This window comes from Periplaneta americana, chromosome 7 (genome assembly GCF_040183065.1).
Source record: "Periplaneta americana isolate PAMFEO1 chromosome 7, P.americana_PAMFEO1_priV1, whole genome shotgun sequence".
Classification (NCBI taxonomy): Eukaryota; Metazoa; Arthropoda; class Insecta; order Blattodea; family Blattidae; genus Periplaneta; species Periplaneta americana.
The window spans coordinates 133,843,535-133,857,831 of NC_091123.1; the positions used below are offsets into that span (position 1 = coordinate 133,843,535).

Sequence of the window (14,297 nt, forward strand, 5' to 3'; positions counted from 1 at the left end):
GCGCACAAGAGTCACGAGACGAGACTCGAAAGACAAATGCAGCGAACACAGCGAGCGAGAGCGGCAGTTAGTTTTGTTCATCTCTACAATACATGCTTACTTACAAAGACCACGAGTGATGCTAGTTCTTAAATAAAATTAGTTACAATTCCAACCAAAACTATACTATTATCTTTCAAATAAAAATTAAAATAATAATAATAATAATAATAGTAATAATAATAATAATAATAATAATAATAATAATAATAATAATAATAATAATACGAGTAATAATGAGAAATGACAAAATCTGCGCCTTTTGTTCTCTGTCCCTCATGACACACAAATAAATGAGTTTTTTTCCGTCAAGTTGTGATTGTCTCAAATAAAAGATCATGTCTTGAACTGGTATAGGTCTAGCTGGCAAGTATAGTAGACTTGCATAAAGTCGAATACTGAAGCCATAGTGTCTTCACTGTTAATACATTTTCCATCCTCTATTTCAAAGCACTATAAAAATTTCTTACTTCTCGATTGCGCTCTCATGTGGGAATGCAGAAAAATACTGTGACAGCGACGTGAGATTCGAACTCACGACCAGCGTCCCGCAAGAGAGAAGATCGCGCGGAGCACTTTGGAATGGCGCGCGGCTGAGAGGGGAAAGGGGCCAACGCGGCGAGAGAGTGGAGAGAGTTTGCGCGCGCATCTTCTGCTTGCCTAGAGAGGCCGAGAAATCCGTCGAAATGGAAGACTCGCGAATTCGAACTTTCGAGGCTCCGTCGCTGTGGTTATAAATTACGGTCGCGAAGGAACGACAGCAGTTTTCAGTTGATTAGTCAGCCAGTCAGTGAGAAAGCCAGAGCAAGCAAGCCAGTCTTGTGTACCGGAGTTCGACTCGAGTGTGCATCTGCGTCAGCATCCGAAGGCCTGAGTTCGAGTGCAGTGGACCGCAGTTGGAGGGACCCGAGTTTGAGTACAGTGAACTGTCTCTGAAGGTCTGTGGTTCGAGATACTGTGAACTCGAGTGACTGAGATAGAAGAACTGTGAACTGAGAACTGATAGTTCTGATTTGTAAATAGTGCTTTGTAAATATTAGTTAAGATTAACAGTTCATTGTTGTTCGTACTAGTCCAAGTAAACTGTCATTGTCGTCGGTGGAGTGCTATAACGAATACTGTGTTGAGTGAAGATCCAATTGTTGACGAGAGCGTTTAAGGTGAATTGTAGAAAGGAATTATTGTTGTGACGAATAAATTACATTGTTGTTACTAATAAAATTAACAATACTTATGTCAGTGACTTAGGAGCCTTTCTGCAGTGCAGGTGTTTTTCATATAGGATTTGTCACACTTACAAAGTCGATGACATCAGTACTTTTCTGTTCAGAATCTGTGTCTAGCTGCGACTGGTAGTTTTATTAATCAGATATCAAAATATGTTTCGTGTTAAATCCATTTCAGAAATACGCAAGTTCCCCCATTTTGATCCAAACAATTCTGCACTAATACTATTTGCATTACAGTTCTATATAGAAATGAGTAACCTAATTACTGTATTTGTTGTTATAAATTGCCTTACGGCTCCAATAGCCATTATTATGCAAACATATCACACACAATTATTCAATTAGTCTATTAACAGTACAATTGGATCAGTTCTAATGAACGAGTAACGAGATAGAGCTGTGAACATATTTTTTCATGGCAGTAGTAAATCATAAGAAATATCAAGGATTTGAAGTAATGCGAGAAGCCGAAAGATGGTAACGTTAATGCAGGTAACAGTATTTCAGAATATCGAACATAAAATAAAAAAAATAAACTAATAATGAGCTATTTTAAATGTTATGAGTGTGTTTGTACACAAATTTGTAGACAGATTAATAGAAGTGTCTCGGAAGGAACGAATATTTTAGTAAATTATGAACGTGTAACAAAATAAATAGCCTAATTCAATGTAATTACCAGATTCATTTGAACCGGTCTAACCTAAATTTCTTTTACGCCGACACTACTATTATTTTAATCTAATATACAGAATGGATGGTAACCTCTGCACTAAAATGAAACTGGTAATAGATCATGAGGAGAGATTTGAAAAATCTAAATCAGTTGTTTCTCAAACATTCCCCGTTTGAAAGAAAACTGTTATGTTACTATAAAACATTTGGCTACAGCACGGCTACTCTAGCAAGCGCGGCGTACACTCCTTACCTTCCCCTCCCCTGTACTCAGTCGATGACGCGCTACACTGCCCTGCGTTGCAAGATTTATTTTAACGATTTTTGCAATTATTGAATTTAAATTCAAGGTTAACTTATGTTGTGAGGCCTGGACTTTGAGGGAAAGAGATAAAACCCGAATAGTAGCAAACGAGATGAAATTCCTGCGAAGAACAGCTGGCTATACTAGATTAGACCGCAAGAGGAACGAAGATGTTTTTTAAGAGCTTGGAATATCTTCTGTCTTGGATTACATCTATAGTTGCAGAACTAACTGGAAGCAACATGTTCACTGCATGGAAAGGTCTCGCATTCCTCGTCACATTTCTACCTACTGTCCAAGAGGGAAGAGAACACTGGGAAGACCTTAAAGGGGTTAGGTACAGCTTACAGCAGTAAAAAGTTTGGAAATATTCAACATTTTTTTCCTCCATTACTGTATCTTGTACAATCATGAAAATTGGTATGTGTAAAACACTATCCTTCTGCTATATGAAAAAAAAAAGTTTTACAATAAAAAAATTATATATATATATTTTTTTCAAACTTCAGAGTTTACTGTGCAGTGATGAAGCGTTTCCCTCATAACTCATAAACTTGATAACTTTTTCATGTTCTCTCTCTTTTATTTTATTGCTGAAACTCATGTTTACGATAACATGCACTTTCAACTACAGTCCTTAAAAACAATATATTTTTTTTATTTTGTGTAAGATATTTGACCATTTTTAAAAATGAATGTATTTTTTATCAGACAATCTATTAAAGGTAGAGACGTGATTATGCATCACATTGTAGATATAACATGCATAAATACACACAAAAAATTTCATCACACACCTTTTGAGTTATGAGGGAAACGCTTCATCACTGCACAGTGAATTTTGAATTTTGGAAAAAAATATAAATAATTTTTTTAAATCGTAAAGATATGTTTATGATATAGCAGAAGGACAGTGTTCTATAGATACAGTAATAGAGGGAAAAAATGTTGAATATTTCCAAAATTTTACCCCTTTAAACTGTACCTAACTTCTTAAAAAGATGGCTTGAGATCTTAACGGGCCATTAGGCCCAATACTTGTTAGAACGATGATGATGATGATGATGATGATGATGATGATGATGATGATGAAATTCAAGGCTAAACGGTTTATTTTGCCAAAAAAGGTTCAAGATATTAACTATTCCGATTATTTTTGCCTATCTGCTTGTATAGCAAGCAATTACCCATTTCTCCTGGGCCATTACTGCAATAAAGCTCTGCAAACATTGAGCAAGGACTATTTTTTTCCTGCTTAACGGTGCTTCAGCGAAAGAAAAGTGTAATAAAGGTTTTTGTTATATTTAACACGTAGAATCACCTCCTAAATGTTGGTGAATCCACCCTACATATCTACTTCGTACGCTGGTGTTGGAAAAAGTTTAGAAAAATACATTCTGCATAATGCGTTGTCGTCCTACGGTAGAAAGTACCCTAGTAAATATTTTAGTAAATATCGAAATAAACAGAAACATTTTAAAACTAAGTTAATTACTAGCCCAAGATGAAACACGTAATTATATTTAGGCTGTTTTTATTATGAGTTCAAAACCAAAAGAGTTTTTTTAATTAAGAGGTTTTCCCTGGATATTATTTGTTTATATTTCTACTAAAATATACATAATGTTGCTCATTTAACAATTTTCTTGATTATTTGCAAAAATAGCCGCACTTAAGCTCTTTTAAGACTAGAACCCAGACTGAGTAGAAGGGACTATTAAACATAAGACCTTTTTCATGTCAAAATAAATGAGAAACGTAAATTATTAGGAATGCAAAATGGGTCTTAAACAATTATAGGACTGTTTACCCTGCTGCTTAAAGTTTTAAAAGGAAAGGGCATCAGTATGTGATAAAATGGCTAAAATACAAGTTAGACCTTTTTAATAGGGAGGCATGGAAAGTAAACATGTGATGTTTGTAAGGAATGAAGTTTTATGGGTATATATACTTAAGTCCTTTATTCTGTGTGTGCTCGATTCAAAAAGTACTTAGGACATTTGGTAATGCTCTATAAATCCAGTAAAGAGTCTTATTTGACTTTAGCCGTCTTACCAGATTGTAGAGAATTGTTTCCGCTTTCAGAATATATAAAAATCTCATTTTCACAAAAAATTGACTTAAGACATTTTTCCTCCCTGCCACAGAATTATTTTAATGGATTTTTAAGTTTCATACATTCATCCTATTTTTATGGAATTTCAACTAAAATTTCCACTGAAGTCGTGACCTATGTCTTGTAGGTATCGAGGGATATTATCTTCTGATCTATAGGCTTCATACCTAACGACAATTCGTCCAATTCTGTTATCTAAGGACATGTATTTCTTCTTTTTCCTGGGTGGAGATTGACCTGCTTCTAATTTCTCAATGTCCTGATGTATCCTTGCAGCCTCCTCTATCAACTGAAGGAAATGGTAAGAGAAGTGATGTGCTTTGCCCATTAAAGTATTGAGACGTCTATACCACGCTTCGCAAGTATTTATTGTTCTGGGCAGGTTTTTCCCTGGTACGAATGTAACAATTGCATGTATTTGGAGGGAACATGGGCTGCTGCCTCCTCTGCCACGCCTACGATCCATGACATAATCATCCTCAAAGTAATCGAAGATTGGGGTTAGCTTATCCACAACATTTTATACATGTGACAAAATATCGTGGTGACAATAGTGAATCAGTGACAAAATGCTGCAGTGGCAAAATAATATGTGACGAAATCACTGGGTGACGAAAAATCGGTGACGAAAATTCCGAATCCCCCTTACTTTTTATTGCTGCATATAGTCTACTGCAAGAATGCATACAACACAATAAGTAAGGCAAGTTAAGTATAAGTACTAGTCTAACAGCAAACGTTGTGATGGGGACAGATAAAAAAGTTAATTTTTTTCTTCCACCATGCTAATAATGTCAAAAGAAGTGCTTATACAAATTTTGGCCACTCGACCGCAATTATGAGGGCAGTACAAAAATATGTTCGCCAGGGGCCGCTAACAGAAAAAAAAACACAATTTCATTGGACAAATTTATTGGAACGGACACAGCAATTGTTGAGCTATTTTTCAAAGTATTTTCCATGGGAACTGAGACATTTCTCATATCATGGGATCGACAGAGAGAGATGCAGGCGCAGTCAAACGCTGGTTCCGATCTGAGCCGGCTGACTTCTACGACACAAAAATTGATCCTATAGCATGACAAATGTCTCAATTCCAGTGGGGAATATGTTGACAAATAGCGCAACAATTGCTGTTTCTGTTTTAATAAATATTTCTATGCAATTGTGTTTTTTTTCTATAAACGGCCCCAGGGAAAATCACTTCCTGGACGGCCTCGTAATTGCGGTCGAGTCGCCAAAATTTGTATAAGCACTTCTTTTGATATTGTTAACATGGTGGAAGAAAAAATTAACTTTTTTATCTGCCCCCATCAGAACGTTTGCTTGTAAGCTCGAATTTAAAGAAACATAACCGAAAATTACTTAATGCACTGATTTACTAGAATTTTGGCAGAATGGAAATTCCGTTGTCATTTTGCGGAAGTATTGGGCGAATATCGAATATTCCAACACAATACGATAGGTTTTAAAATTGTTGAATCACGATAATATAAAGTGCGGTAAAAACAAAATTAATCTGCAATATAAATATTTGCCAGGATATTAAACGGAGTAGCTAAGTAACAGTTTATTGGAACTGTACTCACGTGAACGTTGGCGGTGGGTTGCCCTGGGCGGCACAGCTAAGGTGAACGTCTGCCCCTTGCTCTGCTGACAGCAGAGTCACACTCCGCTGGGTGAGACGAGGAGGCATGCTGCCGGTGGGATCTGTAACACCAAAGATTGCAATTCACATATAAGTATAATGTACACTTATGCGCTCCGCCTAACTGAGGCTTTAGAAGTTTTCTTTATTGGGCAAAACCTGTTACTGAAGAAGATGCTGATAAAAATGATGACAATAATAATACATAAATACATACAAAGTTCAACAAAGAGAGGGGTGGGGAAAAAGGGTGGGTTTATAAACTGCAGAGAGGGCTGCATCATATAGGAATGGAATGGGTGTGGGAAAAAGGAGATAATAATAGAAGAAATGTATGACGTAATGTGAAGATGCGTTTAATTGATGTCGAGAGGTAAGAGATTGAGCTCCAATATTCGGAAAAGTCCTCACTACATTTACAATCAGATCTCATGCTTAACTGGGGGAGGTGTGACTATATAAATTCTTGTAATAAAGACACTAGAGCAGGTTTAGCGAGGCTAAGATTGGGGGCATGGAAGGGTAATAAAATTGTCAACGAAGGAGAGCGCCTTTCTCCACTTTGCGGGGAAAAGGACTCCTATAGACATATTTTATTGCAGTGTGACGAATTGGAACATATCCGGAGAAAATATCTACCACCCTCGATACTAAGTCAGAATAGGAGTTCGCTTGCATGTCTTAACCTCATGGGGAATAGAGAATGGGAACAAAAGACTGGATTGTTCCTCCTGAAGGCGAGGCAGATTAGAACTTCAGCTGTTGAAGTTTGTGATGCGAACTGACGAAGGGATAATGGTAACTACTCAATTATATACTTTTATGTCTATTTTAGGTTAGGATATAAATATAATGTGTTTTATTTATGCCATTTTCATTTTAATCTGTTTGTTCTTTTGGAGAGTAGTAGGCTACAATAAGTAATAAACATAGCTTCTCCTTAACTTATATAGCTTCAGATAATAGCTAGAATATAATTAATTTTTATATAATTATCTTATAATCCCTACTATAAAAACACTATTTTCCTGTTTTAAACTTAAGAATACAGAAGTGAAAGAAATTACAGGAAATTGTGCATACGGAAAAATGAATAATAGACCTGCAATAAATAATAAACATAGTAGGCCTGTATTTTCTTTATTTTAGAGATTTTAGATAATGAAGCCTACCTAATTAATTTATGTGTAACTGTTACATACTTAATAATGTACTTATTATATGAACTGCACATTTCTAGATATAAATTAAATTTCTGACTTCTCGTCTAATACAGAAGTATTTTTTTCTTGTTTTTCCCGATACCAACCTTCTTATGTCCGTCGAAATTATATTTCCTGCAGCATGACGTAGCATAGCACGCTTATTACCATCTGATAATCTTGATATTAGTCTTGGTTTTGTGAGGTTCATAAGTGAGGAAAATTGCTCAGATACGTGCTTACTGCCATATATAGAAATAATTTTCTCCGCAAATATTCGTACCCTGGATATATTACCCGATAAAGCAAACTTCCAACTTGGCTCTGTTCACGCAATTCAAAGAACCTGGAGAGAACTTTTCCTCGGCTTAACCACAGGACATCACAATGGTAAGGAACACTGTCAAACTGAAAAATCTATGGATGACATAGGCTATCTTGACAATTTTTAGACAGAATTCGTAACGAATCTACGCTATTAGTATCATACTTTTTTTTTTACTTTATTCTGTAAAATTAAATGCAATGCAGTGAGGAAGAACCTCTACAGTATATCTAAACATATATTTATTACTGATTAATGTCAATAAAACAACAAAATTTTAATACATCATTATGTACAATACATCAAATAATAATTTCAGGCGTTTCACATTGCTTCTCTTCGTAACTAAATGTTTTCCATATATCAGACAAAGAACATTATCTCTTCTTTCACTCATACGAAGTCAAGAGTCCAGTCAATCTAGAACTTACTGAACGACTTCTTCCTCAATGTCTTATGTACAACCCTTGAACAGCGCATACTACCTATGAGCACAGTCTAGTGTATACAGTCACGAAGCTCAATACGTAGTAAATATGCATCCATAGATAGTTGCTAACCACTAGGATCGCTAATATCGCCTCGTTACAAGCAATGCGAATTAGTACCGGCACAGTATATTGTTTCTAGCAACCTCACAACTCAAGCTTCGTGACTATATACTAGACTGTGCTATGAGGCACGCTTGCGCTCTCTTTCTACGCAGTTACGAAGTGCAGTTTATTCAAGTTGACACCCAAGAAATCTTTCCCCGCTTTGTGAGTTCTCCTGAACCATGCTCAAATTAATTTCAAGAGATTAATGCTTGGAGAACGTGCTATTTTCTGATACAGCTGTTTTTAAAGTGACAGATTATGCTAACGCTTGGATATAGAGCACAGAAAATGTGCTCAACCCTCACGATCACGTACACTGTAGTGCTAAAGTAAATGTTTGATGAGGGTTCATGCGTGACGGTGTGTTAAGACCGTTCTTATTTGCAGAGAAGACCAGCACACCATGAACTCAGCGAGACATGCTCCAACGGCACCTCGCAACTCAAGTGAAGAAACTGCAAACATTGATTATTTTTCAGTGAGACAGTGCGCCCCTACGTCAGAGTAAACACATTACAGAACTGCTTCAATGATCAACGATTTACAGGAGGATGGATAGGCCGCTATGAAACAATCGCCTAGCAATGACACTTATTAGTAAGCTGCGGATTTATGCCGATATGCCTATTTTAATCCTTAATCTGAAGGCGGAAGATTTTAGGTTACATATCCATTTTAAGACATTGTGAGTATTATATGCGAATTCTATAGTGCCTAAATTGCCTATTTCACTAGTAATAATAATAATAATAACAATAATAACAATAATTTACTTTAGCTGGCGGAGTTAAGGCCGTAAGGCCTTCTCTTCCACTCAACCAGCAAAAAGTGTATATACATATGCATGAACTTACAAAGAATTCAACAATTTGATTTAGATGAGAGTTACATGTATACAAGAGTTATTTACGAATTAAACAACAAAATACTATGAACTATTAATTAAACACTGAAATAATCTGTGTAGCAGAATTAAGCTAAAATACATAGAATGTTAATATATTTCAAATAATATTAGATAATAGAAAGAGATTATTATGAGACAATTTTGAAAATAGAGCGCTATCAGGATGATGTCTAAAGAAAGAAGTAACAATGTAGTCAGTGATAGTTTAAATCAGTATGATTGGAGTGGAATGCTAATAAGGTTAGCCTATCTTTTAAGCTGTTTTTAAAGGTGTTTATTGTCTTGCAGCCCCTAATACTTTGTGAGAAGGAATTCCATTGACGCGAGGTGGATACTGTAAAAGATGATGAATAACAAGATGTTCTATGAAGAGGTATACTGAGTGTGCCACAGATAAGTGATCTGGTATTTACGTCGTGGTTAGAGTATAGATAAGAGAAACGAGACGAAAGGTAATTTGGTGTTAAGGTGTGCAGAATTCGAAAGAGTAAAGACAAAGAGTGTAAAGTTCTGCGTTCTTTTTAAGTCGCAGCCACGAAAGACTTGCGAAGGACGGTAAATGCATATTTGCTTATAAATACCTGAACGTTGCCTAAATATCCGTATTATATATTATACTTGAATTTACTGACCATTCTATCGATATTTTTTGAATCTGTCATTTGTTTCTTTTTTATCTAGCAGAGGGGAGTGATATAGAACTATCGATAATTCTGTGTGATACGTTTCACTGCCAGCAGAACGCGGAGAAATCGAATAATTTAAAATCAACCAATAAGAAAAAATGTATTTCGAAAGCCGCATGAATCATTGTGGTAGTTGGCTAGGGTAATTGTTTTAAACTGTGTATCCGTTTTGTGAGTTTGTGAATTGAGTATGAGTTTTCTGCTGTAATGCTTGAAGTATACCGTGGAGATATGTCAAAGCAAAAGTCATCAGAAGCACTGAATGGAAAATACATTGATATTACTGCGTTCCCACTGGTTTGGTCCCCAGCTGAGACTGGATCCCTGAAGTATTGCCCATCGCTTCATGTGAAGTGGAAGGGAGCTTCTCCCAATTTAAGAATATTCTTACAGACAATAGACATCAGTTCTCATTACACATTTGGACGAATATTTAATTATTCATTGCCATAATGACATTACTATAGAAAGTAGTGTATAATGCTATGCTATGGTCGTGTTAGCCGTTGAGAATTAGAAATTTGTTAGTGCCTTTTTAAATGCCTATTTTAGAATTTTGAATGCCTATTTTGCCTGCCTATTTCAACTGTTTTAGTGCCTAAAAATCCGCAGCTTGCTTATTAGACATAACATTCCTAAATATCTTTCTTCACTTGGTTATTTAACGACGCTGTATCAACTACGAGGTTATTTATCATCAATGGGATTGATGATAGATGATATGTGGCGAGATGAGGCCGATACCTAACATTTGCCTTACGATGACGAAAACCTCGGAAAGAACCCAACCACGTAATCATTCTAAGACGGAATCGAACCCGCGCCCGAGCACAACTCCAGATCGGCAGGCAAGCGCCTCAGTTGGCTGAGCTACGCCGGTGGCCATGTTAGTATTAATACGTAGTGCAAGTAGTAGCAGTACTAGTACAGAGCTATTATTATCATGCGTCCCAGAAAAGAGCGGCCGGCCGCGCCCTGCGTGGTTTCTGCCGAGCGCATAACCATTTCTCCGGCGCTTCTCCATTATATAACAGTACCAACAATAAATGTTCAATAATTTGGACTTAACATGCTCACAGTCGTTGCTGAAAATGGCTCCCGTTTGCCGCCACACACAACTGATATCTCCTGATAAACGAATGAACAACACTCTGAAGTTCCACATCATTGATAGCTTCTATTTATTCTCGTATATAGTCTTTTAGTTCATCTATAGAATGAGGATTTTTCCTATAAACCCTACTGTGAAATTCTGTCTACTGACCTAAGCGTTACTTCGTCACAGAGACTACAACGTGTTCATAATATGTGCGTCCGTTTCGTCTGCAATATTCGCCGGGCTGATCACATAACACCATCCCTCGAAATGTTGTCCTGGCTCCGTCTAGAAGATCGTAGGAAAATCCACTGTCTTTCCCTCTTCTTTCACATATTGCATTTCTCCACTCCTGTCTATCTTGCGTCTCGTTTTCAAAATTTATACACCCATCATAGGCCTAACCTAGACACACGATCACAACACTCCTCAATATTATCCATTCCCTTCCACCGAACATCCTCATATTCATCTTCTTTCACTGTGGCTGTTCCTCGACTTTGGAATTCCCTACCGAGTAATGTCAGGGACTGTCAGACATCAAACCAATTTAAGAATAGGCTAACGAGATATTTTTCTAGCAATTCTTGTTAACAATAATAGCTGTTTCAGGTTTCTCAATGTTTAATGGTTATATATGTCACAGAATAAATATTTAAATTATCTCATTACTATTATTATTATTATTATTATTATTATTATTATTATTATTATTATTATTATTATTATTATCATCATCATCACCATTTCTTACCAATGTTTATTATTGCCACACTAACATTACTTATCCAACTTTCATTATTGATTTTCATGTTGTTTTATGGTCTAGATATTAATTTAATAACTATGTAACCAATCAATTAGAATTAGAATCTGGCTAGGCGGAAGAGAAGGACTACTGGCCTTAGCTCTGCCAGATTAAATAAATAAATTATTATTATTATTACCTTTCAGTGTTCTCGATAAATAAAAGTCACAGGGTGTTATATCTGGGCTTCGTGAAGGCCTCAAATTATTACTGATTAGTCTCGTACCGAAAATGCGCCTCAGTTCCCTGATTGACACGGCAGCTGTATGAGCAGTGGCGAAATCTTGATGGAAATAAATTGACAATCGTTCCGCGTAAGAACACTACGTTTTGTGCTTGATTTTCGATTCTTCACTGAGCCTGTTTCTTTAAATCTTTTAGTGAGTCGTCTAATTGGTTTGGCAGAAGGCACAGGTATGTTTGGAAACTTTATTCGAAATTTTCGTCTTGTTTTCGCACACGACTTTATGCTTTTATGTACGTATTGTACATATACACAAGTTCACACAGTGAGAATTTGTTGCTAGGCATTACCTAAATACACAATAATTACTAAACTTTATAAACTAACGTTGTACACTTGAAGAATCGAGAGTTTCATTACACGACTTCTAAGCACACTGAATGCCATATGGCTACTGGAGCTCGATTGCGCGGGACAAACGGTTAGCGCGTGGCGGAAACGCAGGGCGCGGCTGGCCGGCCGTTCTTTTCTGGGACGTATGATGGTAATATTTTTGTAGTAGCAGTAGAAGTAGTAGCAATAGTAGTAGGCTTGTAGTAGTAGTAGTGGTAGTTGTACTAGTAAAATGTAGTACGGGTAACTATCTCTTAGTTTACTGTAACCTGCACTATTTCCGTTCCTCATGGTTTCCAGTGGTTTCATCAAAATCGTTGAGAATAATACATATGTTTATATAATTTTCACTAGAGATGAACAAAACTAACTGCCGCTCTCGCTAGCTGTGTTCGTTGTACTTGTCTTTCGAGTCTCGTCTCGTAACTCTCGTTCGCTTCGAGTCTTGCTTATCATTCTCGAAATAGCATTTGGTCGGCGTGGAAAGATTTCGTAACTTTGGATAACATACATCATTGAAATAAATAACATTAGAAATGTTTAGTTGATACAAAAAGACAAAACAAAACAGTATCATAGTTGTCAAGATGTTCTGGTTCTATTATCATTATAAACAGGACTAAGCAATTAGGTCTATGGGAAGATAACAAGAAAGGAAAAAGTTATTTTCAGCTGAAATTACAGGTAAACACTGCAACGCAAGAGTAGAGTCATATGTACATGTCGGAAACCTAACGTCTCTTTATTCACCAGATTCCGTCAAGATTTCAGAGGGGTTGGATGTCACTGAGCCCAAGGGATTCTCCTCCCTTGCTTCTTCTATCTTATCGAGCGAACTTGCAGCGAGGTACACCCACTCTGTTTCTTTTGTTTTCTACATCAAAGAAAAGAGACAGAAAAAAAAAGAGTAGAGATCAAGGAGGCGAAAAATTTCCTCTTGACAGCCATTTACATGTCATATTTCATATCTCGTACATTCAACTATTATAGAGGGGCTTTCACGATGGATACTCAGCGCTATTGAGTGTAATACGTAAATTACACACGTGGATGATTGCTTTTCATGTTAGTGATTTTCATTTCAGAGCCTGCAGAATAGCAGTATGACTTCAAATGTGTTAAAGAGTTACGTTTAGAGTACTTAATATTATTTTTTCTACGATAGTGCGTGAAGTGCAATTTCACGCACTGTTAGCAGTGTACGAAGTGAGCCTTTTCAACACCAGTGCGTGAAGTGAGCATAGTGTGCGTGAAGTAATTACAACAGTGCGTGAAGTGAGCATAGTGTGCGTGAAGTAATAACACCAGTGCGTGAAGTGAGCATAGTGTGCGTGAAGTAATAACACCAGTGCGTGAAGTGAGCATAGTGTGCGTGAAGTAGTAACACCAGTGCGTGAAGTGAGCATAGTGTGCGTGAAGTAATTACAACAGTGCGTGAAGTGAGCATAGTGTGCGTGAAGTAATTACAACAGTGCGTGAAGTGAGCATAGTGTGCGTGAAGTAGTAACACTAGTGCGTGAAGTGAACATAGTGTGCGTGAAGTAATAACACCAATGCGTGAAGTGAGCACAGTGTGCGTGAAGTAATAACACCAGTGCGTGAAGTGAGCATAGTGTGAGTGAAGTAATAACACCAGTGCGTGAAGTGAGCATAGTGTGCGTCAAGTAATAACACCAGTGCGTGAAGTGAGCATAGTGTACGTGAAGTAACAACATCAGTGCGTGAAGTGAGCATAGTGTGCGTGAAGTAATAATACCAGTGCGTGAAGTGAGCATAGTGTTCGTGAAGTAATAACACCAGTGAGTGAAGTAAGCAAAATGTGCGTGAAGAAATAATTTGAGGCTATCGAAGAAAAACATTGTATGGTACACATTAGTGAAGTTGTATTTTAACAATCGTGTATTTGAGAAACTCGACAAACCTCGGTTCTCAAACCTACGATCCTGTCAAAATACTGCCCACTAGTGTCCTACAATGTTCGAACATGAGAGAGGCAACCGAACTTCGTCTTATTTCATATGAAAAACTAATCGCAAGTTCTATGCTGAAATCTTACGGGTTTAGGTACAACTTACAGCAGTAAAATGTT

General features: G+C 36.9%; 1 protein-coding gene across 9 annotated transcripts in view; it reads right to left on the reverse strand.

Moving 5' to 3' along the window:
* Positions 1 to 14,297, reverse strand: part of Dscam3 (Down syndrome cell adhesion molecule 3) — a 2,377,722-nt gene that overhangs the window by 495,917 nt on the left and 1,867,508 nt on the right. For all 9 annotated transcript variants that reach the window (XR_011333174.1, XR_011333173.1, XR_011333172.1 and 6 more), the window contains exon 8: positions 5,953 to 6,073. Coding sequence is in view for 6 of the 9 variants with exons in the window: in XM_069831322.1 (XP_069687423.1) it covers positions 5,953 to 6,073 (121 nt within the window). In the remaining 3 variants the exon portion in view is untranslated. The remainder of the gene's footprint in view (positions 1 to 5,952; positions 6,074 to 14,297) is intronic.